This window comes from Zootoca vivipara, chromosome 10 (genome assembly GCF_963506605.1).
Source record: "Zootoca vivipara chromosome 10, rZooViv1.1, whole genome shotgun sequence".
NCBI lineage: Eukaryota > Metazoa > Chordata > Lepidosauria > Squamata > Lacertidae > Zootoca > Zootoca vivipara.
In genome coordinates, this window is record NC_083285.1 from 51,488,967 (window position 1) to 51,511,474 (window position 22,508).

Genomic DNA, 22,508 nt, shown 5'->3' on the forward strand with positions numbered 1-22,508 from the left:
TACGTGGTAAAGGTAAAGGGACCCCTGACCATTAGGTCCAGTCGTGACCGACTCTGGGGTTGCGCGCTCATCTCGCATTATTGGCCGAGGGAGCCGGCGTATAGCTTCCAGGTCATGTAGCCAGCATGACAAAGCCGCTTCTGGCAAACCAGAGCAACACATGGAAACGCCGTTTACCTTCCCGCTGTAGCGGTTCCTATTTATCTACTTGCATTTTGACGTGCTTTCGAACTGCTAGGTTGGCAGGAGCTGGGACCAAGCAACGGGAGCTCACCCCGTCACAGGGATTCGAACCGCCGACCTTCTGATCAGCAAGCCCTAGGCTCAGTGGTTTAACCACAGCGCCACCTGGGTCCCTTATATACGTGGTAGATAAACCTTAATATTGGCACAGAGGAGTGCCAACTTTGTAGCCAACCACAGTAGCTGTGCTTTTAATAGCAGCTTGATCTTCAGACACTGGTATGTGATCATGCTTAACTCCATGTTGTGGAAAGTGTCACTTGCTCATTTTTGCACACCAAGCAGAAGAGCAGACTAGGCTAGGCTGGGGGATTTTCTGGTCAGTTGGCAACCTTATTAGTAGCCTATTTCTCAAAGCTGCAGAGTTGAAAGGTCTGCCTCAGGGATCCCTGTGCTATTTAAGAAATGCAGCTCTTTATCACCGGTGTTTCCCCCCCCCCCCTTTTCCTGCCAGCTCCTATTACTCAGCATAACAAGGATTTGAATTGAATGTTGAATCTGATTACATCAAGGGATTTGTCAAAATGAATCATTTGTGGACTATTATCTTGTACTCTCACATCTAGAATCCCATGGTGAGGAAACAGCGCTTTAGGATGCATTGTATATTGTAACTCAAAAGTGTGTTTGCAGTGAGGTTCGAAAATAATTGTCCAAGTAATATTTCCTCTTTCATTCAAATTACAGCCTTGGGCAGTAAGTGGACAGGTCCCTCAATTGGTTCCCGTTGATGTTTTGCGGTCTTCTTTTGCTTTTACAGCACATGCTTCACACTATAACATAGGTGTGCAGGAAGTGGCCTTATTTCGAGTTGACCCCTTGGTCCATCTACTTCAGTGCTGTCAACGCTTGAATGCCAGTGTCTCTCCAGGGCTTCAGACAAAGGGATCTCTCCCAGTTCTGCCTTCATTATTTATTTTATTAAATGTGCATGGGTTCCCTTCAGTTTTTAACACACAATTCTAAAAGGTTGAGAAATCACCCCCGGGGAGGATGTGTTTATGATGTCACTGGTTCCCTCCAATCAGTGCTGTACAAGCAGCTTCTGTGAAGACAAACTTGCATATTTGATTCTCCAGAAACCTTGCTGGTATAATGCCAGGGTGATGCTGACGTGATGCCTTCATGATACTGTTGGGGTCCCACTCCCATCAGGCCCAGCCAGCATGCCTAATGGTCGGGGGTGATGAGAGCTGTAGTACAACATGTAAAGGGCAGGTTTGCAACACCTGTACAGTTTCCTTGGAAGGAGATGAGTGCCTAGAAAGGCCTTCCGAGAGGTCCAACTTCTTTCCCACCCAGCCCTTGTCATTTTCTTCCATGCCCTTCCCCCCACAAGTTAAGCTCCTTCTGCAACCATTGTCATCTACTGACAAAAGAGAGCAGGAACACAAATGCATACACTGGCTCCCCACCCCCGGCAGCATTATGCATTTCAATTCACAAGGGACAGAGTACATTATTGCCTTGCGCCATTTCTCTGCTATGCAGTTTTATGACACCATTTCATTTCTCCCAAAACTCTGCTTTTGCTGACCTTTTGTCTCCAGCAGCCCCCTAAAAGCTTTTATGCTCATACCTGTTGTCTGCAGGCTTTTGCCATTAGCCACCCGCTACCAGAGTGACATGCCCCAAGGTGAGGTCAAAGCTGCATGAATCTCACTGGCTTTCTCTATTTATAGGAGCATTTGCACCGGAGAAGTCTTTCTCCTATGAAATCCCTTTCCTAAAAAATGTGCTGTGCCAACAGAAGAGAACAAATTCAATCCAGCCAAGTGGGCTTTGCCTGAGTCAAAGCATTGCCTGATCTGGCCCATCACCCACTAGCTCATTCTTCCTCAACCTCGGCCCTCCAGATGTTTTGAGACTACACTTCCCAGCATCCCTGACCACTGGTCCTGCTAGCTAGGGATCATGGGAGTTGTAGGCCAAAAACATCTGGAGGGCCGAGGTTGAGGAAGCCTGCACTATCTGATCCTTTAGACTAGCAATTCCATGGATTGAATTTGGGATATTCTGCATGCGTAGCATATGCACTGTCCCTTAGCTATGACTCTGCTTAAAGCAACGTTACCCATAAGAGCACAGGCATATTTCGTAAGAACATAAGGAGAGCCCTGATGGATGAGACCAAAGACCTAGTCCATCTAGCCCAGCCCACCTAGTCCAACATATCAATGAAAACAACTAACAAATATTAGGGGTGCATAGTTGCATCACTATGAATGGCTAAATTATGACGGCTAAACTGCTTCAAAGTGGAAGAATCCACATGGGTGAATAGGTTCCCATCTTGCTTTCTCCCTTATCCCCTCTCCCCATCTCCTTTTTGTACATGCTACATAAAACACTGCTTTGGAAAATAGTGGCTGCTCCAGTGTTGCTGCTCACCGTATTATATCCACGTGGCAATAGTGACCATGTGACAAAACCAGCTGTGAAGCTTGCCCTGTTGCACTCCATCCCAAACGCTCGTTTGATCTGCAGACGTCCATTGGCCTTGGCCATGACTCTTTGGATCAGAGATGGGAAACCTGTGGCCCTCCAGATGACGTTGGACTACAACTCCCATCATCCCTGAACATTGGCCATCTGGAATGAAGCTGATGGGAGTTGGAGTCCAATAACATCTGGAGGGCCACAGATTCCATACCCTGTGATAGTGTTAAATGGGCAACACTAAATGCCAGCCAATCTAAAGGTTTTCTTCTGAAAACAAAGTAAGCCCCTGCTCTTTCCCTTGCCTCTTTATGATCTGCCATTACCAGTGCTATAGGTAGAGACAGACGTCCTTTCTTTGCAAAACCTCCACTTTTTTGCTGGCATGCTGAGTTCCTTGAACCCTCTGTGTGCCTTATCCGGGTTATCAATATCATTTCAGTCTCCATGTCTTTTCTGCTAGCTTATTAGTTCAATTTCCTACTGCACAATTTGTTTTGTTTGTCCAAAAATACATCACCATGGGTCTCGCCTGGTAGCTCAGCTCTTAGGTCACCTGGAAGCTCACTTCTTAGAAATGACAGTCTTGCGTGGTTGAAAAGCTTACTGGGATTTTGGGGTGACTTTGTCTAGCAACTTCTTGATCCTCCAGAATACACTGCTTTGTCTCCAGCCAGTCTTTCCTTGTCAATATCTGACCTGTGGTGGAGAAAAGAGTGGCAGCGGAGACTTTTCCTAGGTTCCTTATCATGGGCCAGTTTTCCTGCGGCTCTTATCCTATAGAAATTCAATGCTGTTGCTACCTCAATATTTGCCTAAGATGCAGAGCCTGTTTTGGAAAAAAGCATTATTATAACACATAGCATAGCTTTATTATCCTGTGGTGCCTGGTGTGGTATTGGACACAGAATTCATCTTTCTGATAACCTGCCATTTTTCATCAAAAAGCATGTTTCTAATCCTTATGGCTGCAAGCAACACCTGCCAAAATCTTAGAAGCAGAGTGATGACTGAATAAAATTTCCAGCGGTTTGGGGGGGGCGCTTTAGCGTCTACATGCATGACTACCAAAACCAAAGCAAATGATGCAAAATAACAAAAAGAAGAATTGCAACCATTTCTTCTATTTTCATAATTTAAACAAGATTGAAAAGTCATCCAGTTTTCCATGCAAAACTTTAGCACATACAGCCCTTGGCTATTAGCTGAGTACAAGCAAGGGTCTTTTCAAGCATTATACTTCACCTTAGGCGTTAAGATTTAAATGCAACAAATCTGTTTAAAAACAATTGGGGTTGTGCAGGTAAAGTTGTCAGGAGGGGTGCCAGGTCTGGCTGCAGCCCCTTTAAAATTATATGCTTGTTGCAAACCCACATTTGTCCTATGACGTGTGTAAAACAGGTTGTGCAGGACAGCAGCAAAGAACAAGCGCTGTTTGTCACCCACTGCTGATTCACCCAGTGCTGATTCATTTGAGTTGGACATTTTGCACAAACAATCAGCTCCATTTCAAAGAAGCTATTCTTTAAAAGGCGGAAGGAATGTGTTTAAGTCAGGTACAATATTTGGCGTTTTATTTCCAACTAGCTGTACCCAGCCACGCGTTGCTGTGGCTCATCCCTGTGACTCCCCCCACCCCACCCCACTCCGTCCCGACCCATGACCCGTCCTGATCCTGTCCTGCCTCCACCCCCAACCCAGGCAAGTCCCCACCTCCTGTAAACCTGAGCTAAGCTGTTTAGGAAAGGGAAGCTTTTCTAGCTGCAGTACCAGTGGAGTCGCCGCTAGAAAGCGATGTTTTGCAACCTTTCCTGTTCCTGTTTTTCTGGTGTTTCCAAAAAAAATAATGTTTTCACCTGTGACAGGTGTGACATTTGTGCAATCTAAGTTTATACAAACACTCCCGTATTGGACCGCAACGTTGTGTCAGAATTTCAACTCAAGCGGTCAGGCGGTTTCGGAGCAAGCTGAGCACACACAACCTGGCATTTTACATTTTTATTTATATAGATTTGCAAAACAAGAGCATTTCTTACCTTAAAAAAAATCTGACCAAATTTTGCAACATGCATGATACTGTATTTCCTTAATATTGAGTGCTCCCTGGCCCTTGGAGAAGGTCTAGGAGTGGGAAGAAGGACTCATAATACTCCAGAACAGTTCCTGACTGTGCTATTTAATAAAAAAAGAGTGAGATGGAGAGAAAGATACCAACTTCACATTTTCACTGAGGTGAGAGAGTGGAGGTGGATCCTGTCAACGGCTAGTTTAATGGGGATTCAAGATGGATATAACTGGATTATGTAACTGATCACTTAATCAAAACCTGGAAGCCAGCATTGTCAAAAACACACGGCAAGGTGGATAATTCGCTTCTGCTTGTCATGATGTTGTCTGTGGAATGCCACCACCGACGCCAGATATAAGGGGTGCTTGACCCTCCAACCCCCTCAATATTTTGAGTCAGGGGGATGGAGCCCCCCCCAATATTGAGGGGGCTGACATCCCCCACCAACAACCCAGCCCCCACCAGGGAGACAGGAGGGGGCTGAGACAGGCAAGATTGCCATCTGCGCCCCCCCTCCCAGGCGCAGGCCACGGGGAGGAGGAGGAGGCAGAGTGAAGCAGCACCACGCTCCGCCTCCTTCTCCCCGCAGCATATCCCACTGGGCAGACGCATCTCGTGACGCTTCATGTGACATCACGTGACGTGTCACATTATGCACCCCCTCCAATGTGGGGGCAAGTTGATGTCCCTAAACGCCACACAAAACCGATGCAGAGTTCCTAGGGTTAAGCGATGAGGTCCGATCCACCAAAAAGCAAAGGGAGGCATAAGTGGCATTATCCTGTTTCATTCCTTACAATAGGCCACTCGCAGCACAAACCTAGACATGTTTACTGAGCATTAAGTCCCATTATGTCCTGTGAGCAAGTGTGTTGAGAATTACAGCCCCAGGGAACTTTATCCATGCTATTTCTCTCCTAAGCTTCCACAGGCCTGAAGCTCTGTAGTTCAGACGGCACAGTTACAGTATAGCTTATCATTCCTCGTTACTTGCTGCTGAGCACCCCCCCTCCCCCCAACTGCTCCGTATGGGCTTCTGGTAAGCTGCAACTTCTTGGCGCAGCCTGATGACATCACTGCAGCACAGGCAAGGCAACTGGCTGTGTGTTGTTCCCTGAGGTACTGGATGAACACAAGGACATACGAAGAGTCTGCTGGATTGGGCCATTGGGCCATTGGGCCATCTTGTTCCGCACTGTGCTCTTATAGCGGCCAACTGGATGCCCATGGGAAGCCCATTATCAGGACCTGAGCACAACAGCACCCTCTCCACCTGAAATTCCCAGCAACTGTCAGTCCAAGGCATAGTGCCAGACTTCGGGGGTCCTTGGCACTGTGCCACCAGTGGGTGCCCACCCTCAACACCCCTGCACACACCATTGCTCCAGGGCAGCTGCTGCAAGTGGAGGCCATTTGGCTTCCATTCCAAAGCGACATTGCCATCTGCCCAGTGCTAATACAGTCTCCCAGGAGAAATTGCGGTGAAATTGGTACATGTTTCCATATGTGGTGGCCATGCAAAGAAACATTCACATTCTGGTTGGAGATTTTTAATGAAACTAACCAAATAACTGGCCAATATATATTTAATGAGCCCTCAATTGGCATTGTTGTCTATTTTTTTCACAATTCTCAAAATATTCTTTTTAAAGAGCTAATACTTTTCCTTGTTGTGGCAGCTAGATTAATAATCGCCAGATTCTGGAATCAGTCGCACTGCAATCAGTCACCAGTGTGGTGTAGTGGTTAAGAGCGGTAGACTCGTAATCTGGGGAACCGGGTTCGCATCTCCGCTCTTCCACATGCAGCTGCTGGGTGACCTTGGGCTAGTCACACTTCTCTAAAGTCTCTCAGCCCCACCCAACTCACAGAGTGTTTGTTGTAGGAGAGGAAGGGAAAGGAGAATGTTAGCCGCTTTGAGACTCCTTCAGATAGTGATAAAGTGCGATATCAAATCCAAACTCTTCTTCTTCTTCTTCTTCTTCTTCTTCTTCTTCTTCCTCCTCCTCCTCCTCCTCTTCTTCTTCTTCCTGAGTCTGCAGTATAAGGAAATGTGGTGAACTGCTCTGATGGGAAAGGCTACATTTAAAGTAAAGGCTGAAAGATATGGTCCAGAAGCAGATAAATTTTGTGCCCTATGTTACAAATTTATTGCATATAACTAAGTCTGAGGAAATTTTTCATCCTCCCACAACTCACAGAACACTCGTTTGTTTTGTTTGTTTTGTTTGTAACTATTATTGTTCTGGTTGTTGTTGTTGGGTTTTTTTATTTTTACTTTTTAAAACCTTAAGCTTGTTGTAATAAATAAATAAGTCTCCCAGAGGCCTGGCTAGGAGGACAGTAAGGTGACACAGCTAGGTCAGGGCTGGTGAGCGGCTCTTCTGAGCTGCTGGGGCCTTCTGCTGATGACCAAACTGTTTGACACCTCGTGCTGGGCATGTTGTTTCACTTCAGCAAGGTAGTGGTCAAATGTGCCTAGACCAGGGGTCCCCAAACTAAGGCCCGGGGGCCGGATGCGACCCAATTGCTTTCTAAATCCGGCCCGCGGATGGTATGGGAATCAGCATGTTTTTACATGAGTAGAATGTGTCCTTTTATTTAAAATGCATCTCTGGGTTATTTGTGGGGCCTGCCAGGTGTTTCTACATGAGTAGAATGTGTCCTTTTATTTAAAATCCATCTCTGGGTTATTTGTGGGGCATAGGAATTTGTTCATATTTTTTTTCAAAATATAGTCCGGCCCCCCACAAGGTTTGACGGACAGTGGACCGGCCCCCTACTGAAAAACTTTGCTGACCCCTGGCCTAGACCATACTCGCCCAACCAGTTATTCCAACCCCCAACTAAAAACAGAGCTAACAAGTTTTGGAGATGAATCACTACACAACCTCCGATTGCCATGATGATTTCAATAATAGGCCATTCAAAAGAAAAGTGTCTTGTGTGAGAGAAGGAGTATAGCTGGCTGGGATGTTTTTTTAAATAACCAGACCAATATCAACAACCAGAATGGTGGTAGGCGGGAACAGCAAACATCAGATGCTCAAATCAATTAGGAGTTCCTCATTTTTTACATGAACGCAGAGATAATAGAAGGATGCTGGATTCAAGCAACAATCAGACCAATCCTAAGCATAGCTGAGCGTGACTAAGCCTGTCAAAATTAATGTGCTTAAGCACACCTAGCTTTGCATAGGAACAGGCTGCTCAGCTGAAGCCCTGTGCACACATACTTGGAAGTCAGCCCCAGTGAAGTAAGCCTAGCAATGAGCTTTGTTAGGGTGCTTTTTATTGTATTTTAGATTTAGCAGAAACTCACATGGAGACTGTTGCATGTGATATACGTGTTGTTTCTTCTCAAAGCCTCTTCATGCAATGGAAATTCACGTGGAGGCATGTCATACCTTACAAGCGACCTGTGCGTTTCCTATGATTCTCTACAGAGAAATACTTTCTTTCTGGAGATCTGTAATGTATAAACTAACCCTCTTTGCCCTGCCCTGCCATGGAGAGGTTGTCCTTCAAGAGGCAAGGCAGTGAAGCTCAGGTTCCCTATGCGTAAACTGAGGAGCCATGCAGTTAAGTGGCAAATGAAGTGTGCATGTAAAGTACCCCGTGGATGTGTACCTTATGTTGAATCATCTGGGTCTCAGAGTTAAGTTGCTTTGAACCCTTCATGGGTTTGTGCAAAAGGAAAAGAAAAGAAGAAGCCTTGCTACAGGGAAGGGCTCAGCAAACAAAAGAATTCTATGAAATGCTGAATGACTCAGCGAAATGATTTAAGCTGCAGTCTTGTATAGTGTTAGGCATCCATAGCTCTGCAATTTTCATCATGGGCTGTGTGGAGGTTGTTTGCCTTCATAAGCATTCAGATATTCCAGTCCCCATAGTAAACATGAGTGGAGTTCTGGATTTGGTGCATGTTAGTCAATGTGCAAGGGACGCGGGTAGCGCAGTGGTCTAAACCACAGAGCCTAGGGCTTGCCGATTAGAAGGTCGGCAGTTTGAATCCCCGTGACGGGGTGAGCTCCCATTGTTCGGTCCCTGCTCCTGCCAACCTAGCAGTTCGAAAGCACATCAAAGTGCAAGTACTGTAGATAAATAGGTACCGCTCTGGCGGGAAGGTAAACAGTGTTTCCGTGCACTGCTCTGGTTTGCCGGAAGTGGCTTAGTCATGCTGGCCATATGACCCGGAAGCTGTCTGCGGACAAACGCTAGCTCCCTCGGCCAGTAAAGTGAGATGAGCGCCACAAGCCCAGAGTCGTCCGCGACTGGACTTAACGGTCAGGGTTCCCTTTACCTTTACCTAGTTAATGTGCAGAGATAACCAGGTGGGGTGGAAATAAAGTTATAAAGTAATAATATTTAGCATTTGTGTTTTCAAGTGTTTAGAACACTCCATGTAAATAATCTTGTTGTGGCCTTTAAACAGGAGTGGGGAACCTTTAGCTTTTGTTGCTGGACTATAACTCCCACCATCCTTGACCAGTGGCCATGCTGACTGGGGCTGATGGGGGGAGTTAGAGTCAATCAACATCTGCAGAGCCACAGATCCCTCACCTCTGCCTTGTAACAACCCTGTAAAGGCATTGGGTATTGTTGTCCCCATATTGCAATTGAGTGGGATAAAGTTGAGAAGTGATGGCTTCCTTAGGGCCACTTAGTAAGTGTGTGGCAAAAACAAGATCCTAACCAGGGGACTTCCTGATTCATAGGCTGCAATCCTAAACAAGCAGCAGTTGGCAGGGCAGGTTGACTTCCTGTTGCCCCTGTTGTTTGGTTGACCTTCTGTTGCCGGTGTTGGTTGGTTGACCTGTCACCCATATTGCTGCTACTTACCAGGAGGTAGTGGTGCTGGAGGAGACTCTTGAGAGTCCCATGGACTGCAAGAAGATCAAACCTATCAATTCTTAAGGAAATCAGCCCTGAGTGCTCACTGGAAGGACAGATCGTGAAGCTGAGGCTCCAATACTTTGGCCACCTCATGAGAAGAGAAGAATCCTTGGAAAAGACCCTGATGTTGGGAAAGATGGAGGGCACTAGGAGAAGGGGACGACAGAGGACGAGATGGTTGGGCAGTGTTCTCAAAGCTACGAACATGAGTTTGACCAAACTGCGGGAGGCAGTGGAAGACAGGAGTGCCTGGCGTGCTATGGTCCATGGGGTCACGAAGAGTCGGACACGACTAAACGACTAAACAACAACAACAACAACACCAGGAGGTAGAAGGGGAAGTGGAAAGGGATGGAAGGATCATGTGAGTGCTGCTGCCACCCCACCGTTACAGGACATCTTGACAAAACAATAAGCCCTTTGGAACATTGTGGGACTTACTTCCACATAAACATGCTGTTTAGGGTGTCCAATGCCCTGCTTTGTGTAAAGGACTGCCTGGTCCAAATCTAAAAGGAAAGAACCCAAAGAATGAAGAGGAGCAGTGAGCTTGAGACAGCCCATCAAAAGCACCCAAACAGAAGACTAAATAGGCACGTAGGTCACCCGATCACTACCTCCCCCACTATGGTGATATGTTTTGTGTTTCTATTTAAACCACAGTCGTACCTTGGATTTCAAACGCCTTGACTCCCAAACAAATCGGCTCCCGAACAATCGAAACCTGGAAGTGAATGTTCTGGTTTTTGAACGATTATCGGAAGCCAAACATCCGGCATGGCTTCTGCGGCTTCTGATTGGCTGCAGGAGCTTCCTGCAGCCAATCAGAAGCTGTGCTTTGGTTTCCGAATGTTTTGGAAGTCGAACAGACTTCCAGAATGGATTCTATTTGACTTCCAAGGTACGACTGATTAGTAATTAGTTATTCATTTGCATCTCTCTATATTAATTATCAAATGTAATTTTCCTGCAAATCATATTAGGTGATGCTGAAGTGGTCACTCTAATACTGTGGGAAATCCAAATCTGATGCTGTTTGAGCTCAGTTGTGGTGGTGTATGTGGTTCTGCTACCTCCATTTCATTCTCACAAAAGCACCACATGGTAGTTTAGTTTAGTTAAGTTTACAGCTGACAGCACTGCAAAACACAGCTTTAATGAGGTCCCAGCCACTCACCATCTTAATCTGCCCTGAGATATCTGTAACATATAGTGCACTGAGTCCTTTAAGTACCCAGTGTTACTGCCCTTTGTTACTACCTTAAGTTGGATCAAAACTGACTTCTGTTGTAGCACCTTAGAGACCAACTAAGTTTGTCATAGGTATGAGCTTTCGTGTGCATGCACACTTCTTCAGATACTTCTTCAGATATTCAGGTATCTGAAGAAGTGTGCATGCACACGAAAGCTCATACCTATGACAAACTTAGTTGGTCTCTAAGGTGCTACTGGAAGGAATTTTTATTATTATTATTATTATTATTATTATTATTATTATTATTATTTTGTTTTGACTACGTCAGACCAACATGACTACCTACCTGTAACGACTTCTGTTGTCAAACTCCAGGGTGGACTATATGTACATTGATAGTAACTGACAAGAAAGTACAGAAGTTGAACTCATACAATTCCTTTTTCTCAATCATATCCTGTTTTATTCTTGGGCTGAAATGCATGATAAATCTTTTCTTCTTCTTCACCCACCCCCAATTATTCTGGATTTCACTGCGACCCCCTTTCATTGTAAATGGATGTAAAACAACCACCATCTCTCTGGCCTCCACATGGGATGTGAGCTATGAACTGACTCACAGGAAATGGAAGATGCACTTGATCAGGCAAATCTGACTGATCTGATCTTGGTTCTGCGTCACAAAACCTAGATCACAGGGAGGTTCCTTGCAGACAATCAATAAGTCAAATTGCGTAAAACAAGTATGAATTGCCAAGCAGTAATGCTGCCACCTTTTCCCCAGCCCCTGACAGAGACTTTGCAACTCTCACACGTTTGGGACAGGAAGAAATTCCACAGGTACAGATTTTCCCAGCTAAGTGAAGCCAGGATGGAGAAGCTATGTTTGTTGGATTTCTGCCTGTCAAGCAGCAGTTAAAATATTTGAAGGAAAACGGTGATTCCCCGGTTGCAATCCTTGGCAGTTCTTCAGCATTTTACTGTCGCAGAAACATTCAGAAGGAAAAACTTCAAATGCTATTTGTTCTTTTTTTGCTGTTGCTAGACAGACAGACACACAAAGGGGGGGGGGGCATCTCACACAGTGCTGGTCCCTCTCCACAGCCAGTAAATCGTAGCAACTGCATCAATGCTACCTTTCAGGAACAGAAGGCAGAAGGATCTTCGGTCCAAAGATGTAAGAAGCTGGAGCATAATTTGTCACTGACCAAAGATAGTGCAAGTTATGCTGAGATGACTGTTAATTTATGTTTATTTATGAGAAAACAATAAAAATTACTGATAAAAAAGAGAAAGATGATTGTTAATTCCAGATTTGTTTGGGTTTTTTTAAGCTAACAGCCCTTCCTCTGCTAAGATATATTTCATTGCACCCTTTTACACAGAGGCAAAGATTTCAAGGATGTCCAGAGCAGATTGGAGTGGGAGGGGCAAGGGGACTGTCATTTCATTATTAATATTTGGAAAAGCCATGTGTTATGTTTGTGCAGCTGTGTTCCTTACTATGTGTAGGATTATTCATCTGTAGGATTGTCACACTTTACAATCAATGCCAGTTTCCAGGGATTTCCTGCATGGATACATCTTCCATGTTGGAGATCTATCATGTGTGAACCAGCCCACAGCTTTATCTTTTTTTGCAATGCTTACATAATGCTTGGCAGCCTTCTCCAACCGAGTGCTTTCCAGGTGTTCCCATCAGTCCCAGAGTTTGGCCAATGGTGATGGACAATGGAAGTTGTAGCCCAAAACTTCTACAGGGCACCAGGTTAACTTATGGTATACAGCAGTGTGTCCCAAACTTGGGTCTCCAGCAGTGTTTTTTTTACTACAATTCCCATCATCCCTGACCACTGGTCCTGCTAGTTAGGGATTATGGGAGTTGTAGTCCAACAACAGCTGGAAACCCAAGTTGGGAAACACTGGTATAGAGGATGTACTACAGACAATTGAATGGCATCCCACTTCACCAGTTCCTATGTCGGGACTATCCCTGAGCAGCAGACTAGGCTGCTATTCAGATGCAGGGTGGGTGTGGGTGTGCAGCCAGATACATTGGACCTATAGCACTAGATGAAGAGGGGCCAGAAGCTGGTCCAGGCCTCAGCATCACAACCAGGCCTAAGCTCTGGCTTTACTCATCAGATTGAGGGGTACTTGAGCCAACTGACTGTGAATCATTATATTTGTAACCTAAACCTCTTGAGAAACTGTTCTCCTCTGCACCAGAGACTCCTACACATCCCCATGCCAGCCCTCCAGTACAGGCAATGAGCTGGGATGATGTTGTCTAATATGAGATGGTGTGCTGGGCCCCCGATTAAGCCTTTCCGCTCCTCAAGAAGCATTGGAGCCTTGGAGGGGTGAAGCATTAAAAAGCTTCAGTCCTGTTGTGGACTTGATTGGAGCAAGTTCCTTCCTTGGAGCTCTCCGTGGTGCTGTAACTTCTGACTTGCTGTTGTAGGCTTCTTGTCAATGATCAGATCCACACTGTAAATTTTATAACACTCTTATACCACTTTAACAGTCATAGCTCCCCCCAAAGAATCCTGGGGAATTAGATTTGGGGAATCCAGGACCAGGAAAGACTTCTGTCTGAACTTGCTGGCAGTCAATGTACAAACACCAAGCTAGATGGAGTAATGATTGGACTCTGTATAAGGCAGCTTCCTGTGTTCTCCAGTTCACAGTGTCAAAACTCATTTGTGAGCTGCATGCACTGCAGGCTACAAGAAATGGTCACCTGATTAATTTGTTGAGTGGCCACACTAATTCTTCACTATGGGTTGAGCAGAGTAATTTTCCCCACGCCTCAGCAGAGGCTGAAAATTGATCCAGGCAAGCAGCATAACGACCACATGGCTGCATAACTGTGAGGGCAGATAGAGTGCATTTCCCTCCACAATGCGGCTAGGGCCAGTTTTTGACCACACCAGTAAACTCAGGCCATGGTTGCGACACTCAGATCTCTGGAGGGATGAGGAAGGTCAATCATTATTTTGTGTTGCTCTCTCCTGTACTATCATATCTTTGACTTGAGACCCACATAGCATTTTTTACTGTGGGGAGGTGATTCTGATGCATGTCCTTCTTCTTGGGAAGTGGCGGTTCCAGGCCAAAATGAGCGGAATGTATTCTTCTGGGGACACTAAAAAAGAAAGTCATGGAAAGCAAATAATGGGACTACTATCAATTTATGCTCCTTGCTAATACAGTGGAGTAGAGGGACCCAGGTGGGGCTGTGGGTTAAACCACAGAGTCTAGGGCTTGCTGATCGGAATGTCAGCAGTTCGAATCCCTGCAACGGGGTGAGCTCCCGTTGCTCGGTCCCACCTAGCAGTTCGAAAGCACATCAAAGTGCAAGTAGATAAATAGGGAAGGTAAATGGTGTTTCCGTGCACTGCTCTGGTTCGCCAGAAGCAGCTTTGTTATGCTGGCCACGTGACCCGGAAGCTGTCTGCGGACAAACGCCGGCTCCCTCGGCCTATAGAGCGAGATGAGCGCCGCACCCCCAGAGTCAGACACGACTGGACCTGATGGTCAGGGGCCCCTTTACCTTTAATACAGTGGAACCTCGGTTTATGAACACCTCGGTTTACAAATTTTCGGTTTACGAATGCCGCGGACCCATCTGGAACGGATTAATTCACTTTCCATTACTTTCAATGGGAAAGTTCGCTTCAGTTTATGAACGCTTCAGTTTATGAACAGACTTCTGGAACCAATTGTGTTCATAAACCGAGGCACCACTGTACTACCACCAGGCATTGCATTGGGTGCTATTTTCAAAGAATAGAACCATTAAGACTAAGGAGGAGGAAAAATCTGAAGCATCAACCAGAGGCCTTAGAAACATGCAACAGTGGAACTAAAATGAGACCAGCAGAATCTAAGAATAAAAGTATTTCATTATTATTATTATTGTTATTATTATGTCTGGTAACATTACAGATAATTGCAGAGGGGGGGGGTCCATTATGTTTGAATGAGTCAGGAAAATGACAATGCAGTAAAGACTGAAAACTTCTTGAAGTCCAGTGCCCAATTTGGTTCAAACTTAATTCTGGACAGCCACTGAGAGGAGGGCTTATTTTAGCCTAAAAATTGTGAAACACCTTGTGGAAGTTGTGGAGCTTTGCCCAGCTTTTTAATGGTCGTGTGTCCAGAAGAAACTGTTGGTATCAGCTGACTCCAGGGTCAATGCACCCAGTGAGGACTGAGCATGCTCGGTGGGCATGGAATGCTAGATGGCTATTGGAGGAATGGAAAACAGGAAGGAATGGGAAATGGGATAGAGTAAGCTATCCTGGGTGTGGCTGGTTGGTTGGCACCCTGAAAGGAGCACTCCACATTGCAATGTTTTTATGCAGATCCTAATTGTAGTAGTAGTAGCAACAGCAGTTGTAATGTAGTTCAATATTATAATGCCAATATGTTTAATTTGATTTATTCTATGGCAGGACAATAACTTTTCAACTCAGTTAACCATACCAATTCTTTCATGGCCTGAACCAAAACAAATCCTGACACATTTGAACTTGCACCAGAATTTGTTGTATTAGTATTAATGGTTTGGCTCCCTGAATACATTTTTGTACACTAGTATTTGGGGGGGGGTAGGATGTTTGAGTAAACTTTCAAGTACCACAGGACTCTTCAGAAGAAGAGGGGAAAGGAGAAAGGAAAAAGTCTGCAAAACTCCTAAACCTGCACGTCCTCACCAGTAGAAGTTGGTCTTCTTATCTCTCTGTTCTACACAGATAAGGCAGAGTTCTCTCGTTTCCAAGGTTGCAAACTGACAGATTTCAGTTACCCTCAAGTATCACTTTAAAAATAAAAGCCAAAGTCAGATTCAGAGATACCAATCTCCTTTTTAAGCTTAGAAATGGGGCTATTATACATATCCCATAGAATGGATGAATGGGTTGTGCTGCGGTGAGGTCAAAAAAGAAAGGGTGTTTAAAGTCCCTTTATTGCTCTGGAAGCTGTTGAGTCCTTCTCTCCAATAATGAAGGTCAGCTCAAATTATAACAGAGGTCTTGATGAAGTTGGAGATGGGCTACTACCAAGGTTGAAACTCTAATGGGCATTATGCTTGGAGATGGAAGACCTCAGGTTCAAAGCCTCAGTATAAGTTCCGTGCTGCGTTCTCACCATGTAGTTACAGTGCTATGATATCTTTAAACAGGCATGGCTTTCCCACCACCACCAAAGAATTCTGGGAGCTGCAATTTGTTAAGGGTGCTGAGAGTTGTTATGCAACCCCTATTCCCCTCATTGAGCCACAATTCTCAGAATTCCCGGTGAAGAGGGACTGATTGTTAAACCACTCTGGGAACTGTAGCTCTCTGAGGGGAATAGGGATCTCCTAACAACTCTTCACACCCTTAACAAATTAAAGCTCCCAGAATTCTTTGGGGGAAGCCATGCCTGTTTAAAGTGGTATCATATAGCTTTTAATGGTTAGAGTGAATGTGGCCTTAGGAAGCTGCCTTATACTGAATCGGTTCATTAGTCCATCTAGAGCAGTATTGTCTACAATTTCACCTTCACACAGCCAGCTAGTTTCTATACACATTCACACATCCCTCTCTGTCTTCCAGCCAGGAAAAGAAAAGGCAGTGTCATTCCAGCCAGGCAAATACCCTCAAATGGGGTGCAAATCTCAGGCGCTCCAGGTGTCCCTGTTTTCCAGGGACAGTTCTGGATTTACAGAAGCCGTCCCGGTTTCTGATTTGATCCCACAATATCCCGCTTTTCCTTAGGTAAAGGTAAAGGGACCCCTGGCCATTAGGTCTGCGGTTGAGGTGCTCATCTCACATTATTGGTCGAGGGAGCCAGCGTACAGCTTCCAAGTCATGTGGCCAGCATGACAAAGCCACTTCTGGCGAACCAGAGCAGCGCACGGAAACGCCATTTACCTTCCCGCTTTAGTGGTACTTATTTATCTACTTTGCTTTCGAACTGCTAGGTTGGCAGAAGCTGGGACCGAGCAATGGGAGTTCACCCCACTGTGGGGATTCGAACCACCGACCTTCTGACTGGCAAGCCCTAGGCTCTGTGGTTTAACCCACAGCACCACCCGCTTTTCTTTAGGATGTCCCATGTTGGAGGGGATGTCTCAAATTTCATCAGAAAAATATTGACGGGTATGGAATAGGAAGTCCCTATTTTCATTGGAGAAATATTGGAGGCCATGGAATAGAATGTCCCTGTTTTCACTGCAAAAATGTTGGAGGCTATGAAAGCTGAGTCAGTAGGAGGTATGGCTGGGCAGGTGGTATGGCTGGGCAGGTGGTATGGACTAGTCTCAGACAGGTCAGACATAGAGATTTGAAGAGCTGTATTTGGCCCCCAGGCCTGAGGTTCCCCACCCCCAGTCTACACTGACTGGCAGTGGCTTTCCAGGGATTCAGACTGGGGTCTTTCCCAGCCCTAGCTGGAGCTGCCAAGGATTGAACCTGGGACCTTCTACATGCCAAGCAGATGCTCTGCCACCATGCTACAACCCTTCTCCTCTCTCGCACACACTCTGTTTGTTCAGTATTGAGACAGGCAGCAAAGCCAGGAGGCTTGACGGACAGCCACACAATAGCAGCAAGCTTTGGAGAATCACACCTTGTACATGTCCGGATTACCATCTGCCAAGCTGTTTTAGCAAGACAGCAAGCAGCCATTTTTGCCTTCTCAGTTTTTTCCTCACCCTCTCCGCTGCCACAAACATGGAAACAGACAAAGCTGTGTCGGCGTTCAGCCTTGGTCACACAAAGGTTCCCACACATGATTTTGGGGTGTGTGCTTGGCTGAGGGAGGGACACAGCTGCTCGTGTTGCTGGGGAACCTGTGTTGAACTGGCCCAAATTCACCACATTAAAATAATCTCAGTCAGTCTATTGTGATTCTGGCTCCTAGAGTTGTGTGTGTGTGTGTGTCTATATTCTAATCCAGGAGGATTTGTGATCTCACATAGCACAGCCCCTGCATCAGCCAATCGGGCTGCTTCCTCTTTTCCAAGGCATTTTCATAAATAAGGGCAGATTTAAACTAAACCCTATCTGCCACACGCCCGTCTGTTAGCCGATGATGAGGCTACAGTGTGTAATTAAACAATCATTTATATTCCATGCAAGTGCGTGCCAAACAATGAAGCGTTCTCGAGAGCCTTGTGCTGCTGAGGCGTTTAATCCGCACACAGAAGGCGCTTGCTTCAGAGCTGCTCTGGCAGAATGGGTCTTGTCACCACGCAGCAGGGAGGGAGTGGAGTTTTATTCTTCAATAATTTTGATAAGGCTGCGGAATAATTTAAGAAGCTAATAAGGATGCTGAATTTCTTGGGCCAGGTCCATGTGCACGATGTTGGATTGTCTTGCACATATTTGGGGGCTGGGGAGTGTGGATAGAAACTGGTTGGTGAAGGAGCATTGGGTCTACCTGTTGAAATATATACAGGAGCATCGAAAACCAGACAGACAAACGGACAGATGGACGGACAGACAGATAGATAGACAGACAGATCCAGCAAAATTGGACTTTTTCAGTAAAGATAGATGGAGAAATGCACTGGAAAGTGTGGCATAACAATTAGAATAATAGAATTGTAGAGTTGGAAGGGACCACGAGGGTCATCTAATCCAAACCTCAACAATGCAGGAATCTTTTGCCCAATGTGGGGCTCAAACCCATGACCCTGAGATGAAGAATCTCATGCTCTACCAACCAAGCCAACACTTGAGATAATTGCTTGACACGACATCACATAACCTCCTCATAAAGAAACCAGAATGAAAACTCCGTAAACAAGTCTAGGGTGAAACCTACTCCTCTTCAGAGCAGCCCTGCTGAAATCAGTCGACCTGACTTCCTGACAGTAAGAGCTGTTTGGTGGTGGAATTTGCTACCAAGGAGTGTGGTGGAGTCTCCTTCTTTGGAGGTCTTTAAGCAGAGGCTTGACAGGCATATGTCAGGAATGCTTTGATGGTGTTTCCTGCTCGGCAGGGGGTTGGACTGGATGGCCCTTGTGGTCTCTTCCAACTCTATGATTCTATGATTCTATGACATTGGTTTCTGTTCCCAGAGTAGTTTAACAACCAATTCCTCTTCCCAATGTACTCAGGGAATTGTAGCTCTGCAAAGGGGTATCCAAACAACTCTCAGCACTCTCAACAAACTACAGTTCCCAGGATTCATTGCGGGAAGCGAAGACTGTTTAAAGTGGCATGATACTGCCTTGAATGTATACCGCAAATGGGGGGAAATTCTGGCCTGATTTAATAAGAGAGCTCCTTATCTCCTTCTTATATTTTACTTGCTGCAATCCTTCACTAAAATCTTTGGGGGAATTGGAATTGAAAGGAATCCCAGCCTCTGCTCTTTGGGGATAGAAAAAGAGCTGGCATTCTCATTTAGGAGCAGAGTCACAAAGCAATGGACCTTATCACAGCAAAACTGATGTACCCAGACTATCAACAGGGAGCAGAGAATTAGGCAGGTCTCTGGAGCCTGGAGTCAGAACTTCTAGCTACCAGCCTAAGCATCTCTGAATCATATTTTTGTTGACTTACGATTTCATTTGCGAGGGTGGACCACAAGTGAAAATTAAATTTGGGAAATAACAGCCAGCCGAGCAGAGCCAAGCAGATTAGGGGCTTTCATAGCTCACAAAAGGCAAAACACTTGCTAGAGTCAGGGATGGTCATAAATTGGGACTGGGAACAGGGCAAAGGGTAATCCAACCCTGCTTCTGTAGCCAGGGACTGGCTAACCACCGCTACTGCTCCATGGTCTTCTGGGATGATCAAAGTATGACAGCCTTCCAGCTATCCATTAGCACAGAGCACCAGAGCCATGGGGCCACCACAGAGAAGGCTCTGTGCCTTTTGCCCATCAACCTCACTGATCTTAGTGGGTTTCTGCAGTGAAATTCAGTGTGTGTGTTTGTTTGTTTGTTTGTGTGTCTGTTTGTTTGTTTGTTCATTATTACATTTATATCTTATTTCCATCCAAGGATCTCAAGGTGGACTACATGGTTCACCCCTATCTCCATGGTATCCTCACAACACCCACAAAGAGGTATTTTAGATTGTGGTCACATGTAGTCCATATATTTAAAACCCCTTAAACCCCCTACCCCAAAACCCCTTATTTCATGGATGACTGTTGGAAACTTGTAACCCCAGCTGGCTTCTCCCATGTAACGGTTTTTTAAAAGCCGAGAATCCTCCTTGCCTTTCTTCCTTGGCTGTTGTGGCTCTGAAAAAACAACAACTCACGTTCTGGTATATTTGGTTCAAGTTTTTTCCCCCTTGATATTTTTTTTTGTAAGTGCCATTTGTATAACAAGCTTCAAATGGAGAAGTGACAAAATTAAAAACCTGCATTCAGATATTTAAAGTGCATGGCTTCCCGCAAAGATTCCTGGGAACTGTGTTTGTTAAGGGTGATGGCAACTTTAGCCCTGTGAGGGGCAAACTGCAGTTTCCCCAGGATTCTTGGGGGGGGCATTTTGTGTTGAATGTGCTTTAAATTATGGTGTGACTGTGACTCGTAACTGGTCCAAGGTCACCCAGTAAGCTTCATGGGCAAGTGGGGATTTGAACCCTGGTCTCCCATGTAGTTCAACACTCTACCTGCTATTCCACACTGGTGTGGCTTCCCTAGCCGCTTCACCTAACTCCTTTCTTTTTTCACATGGTGGACAACCGATTGCTCTTCACTTTTTTGGTACACTTTTATTGATTTTTAATACATCCTAAACATCGGATCAATTGCTTAATAACAGTAATTGGCATAACCAAGTCAAACCATTGTGTCATCATAAGGAATGAAGAAAAAACAAATGCAAACAAAGAACAATCACTAAGCAAGTATTTTTTTAAAAAATGTATATGGTAATCTTCAGGGATCATATCAGGTAAGTATAGCAGCAACAACAAAATCTGTTTTATATTGCAGGTTCAGGGAATGGGGTACAAAATAACGGAGAGTAGAAGACACATAAAGAGAGGAAAATAACAAACCAAGACACTTCAAATTAAGCTGGTTGCTTTTTATAAGTCTAACCCATCTCCATCCTTCTCTTCCCCCTTCCTTCCTTCCTTCCTTCCTTCCTTCCTTCCTTCCTTCCTTCCTTCCTTCCTTCCTTCCTTCCTTCCTTCCCCTCTTCTCCTTTTCTTCTCCTTCTGCAGGAACCTTCTGCATCATTTCGCTGTGCACCTGCGTGGCTGGGATCAACTTTGAGCTCTCCCGATACCCCCGGTACCTGTATGGACTTCCGGACGACATCAGCCATGGCTACGGCTGGTCCATGTTTTGCGCATGGGGAGGCCTGGGCCTCACTCTGATCTCCGGCTTCTTCTGCACCTTGGCCCCTTCTGTTCAACCTGTCCCCAGGACCAACTGCCCTAAATCGAGACCTGAGAATGGGACAGTGTGCTAAAACAGATACAAACAAACCTATCAATATACATATTATAAATATATATATATATACATAAACATATATCATATATAGATCTCAAACGGATGCCAGTGCCAATGTAGAGTGGAGTCCAATATGGCGCCTACGTCTCCTCTACAGACTTCGTGTCGCTCTTGTTCTTTCTCCTGGAGGTGGAAATAGCTTTTCTGCACCATTGCTCTTCCATCTAGTTCTTTAAAAACAAACAAAAACACACATCTTCAGCATCCCAGTTCCCAAAGTCAAGTGAACATATTGTTTCATCTGACTACTGCTGGTTAGGGGTGGGTTACAGTAGGGCTTGGGAAAGGGATGTTTCTTGGGGTATGTGATGACTGAGTTTGTATAGGAAGCTAACACACACACACACACACACACACACACACACACACACACACACAGAATCTTGCCTGTTGCAAATTGGGGAAACAGAAATCAAACATTTGTGTTACCTCTCTCTAAAATGTAACCTCCTCAAGGCCATCTTCAGAATCCCTCCCCCTTTTTCCTGCACACTCTCCTCTTTTTAAACAACAACAAAAAAATCTTGCCTGTTAATTTTGTCTGACTTACCAATAAAAGGGGGTGAACTAGAACATCTTTTTTTTTATTAAAAAAAAAAGGTTCCCTTTCCTCGCTAAACTTTAAGCAACAAGGCAAATTATCAAGAACCTTGCGGAACACAACTGCGACCGAGGACGCTCCAGTGATGCTGCTTTCAACTTCCAGCTGCCTTACATCCAGGCGTAACAGAGAGAGCTGAACTGCTAGCGGGAAAAATCACAGGAGAACACCTCGCTAAAATGCTGTGATACATGTGTGTATAACTCCCCCTCTCCTTTTTGTTTTTGTTGTTTTTTTAAAAAAGGAAAGCCAATTCAAACATTGCAATGTGCTCATCTGCCAGCTCATCCTCTCTGTGTTTGTGACTCAAGGCATCAAGACTTGTGGATGTATGAGGAAAATGTGTCTGTTCTCTGAGTCTCATTGGCCGGATTTTGTTCTGCGAATGTTTCCCCTTTGCTTATGGAACAGCAGGAGATTTTCCACCCACGGGCTGGATGGAAGGCATTGTGGGTAGCGTTGGGTGAGGGGAGATACAGGCCTTTGCGGTTGGTTGAACTTTGGGGTGATTGTGCAGGAGGAACTTTGGTGGAGATTTCGTTGTTGTTGCCGCCATTTTGTCAATGAAAAACAATGGGGTAAAGAAG

At 45.3% G+C, this 22,508-nt stretch overlaps 1 protein-coding gene across 1 annotated transcript in view; it reads left to right on the forward strand.

Moving 5' to 3' along the window:
* The window catches only part of TMEM178B (transmembrane protein 178B), a 274,665-nt gene extending 253,191 nt beyond the window's left edge, over positions 1–21,474 (forward strand). Inside the window, exon 4 of the mRNA XM_035128070.2 lies at positions 21,026–21,474. Within this exon, the coding sequence (XP_034983961.1) occupies positions 21,026–21,276 (251 nt within the window). The 3' untranslated portion in view covers positions 21,277–21,474. The remainder of the gene's footprint in view (positions 1–21,025) is intronic.
* The last annotated feature ends 1,034 nt before the right edge of the window (positions 21,475–22,508 follow it).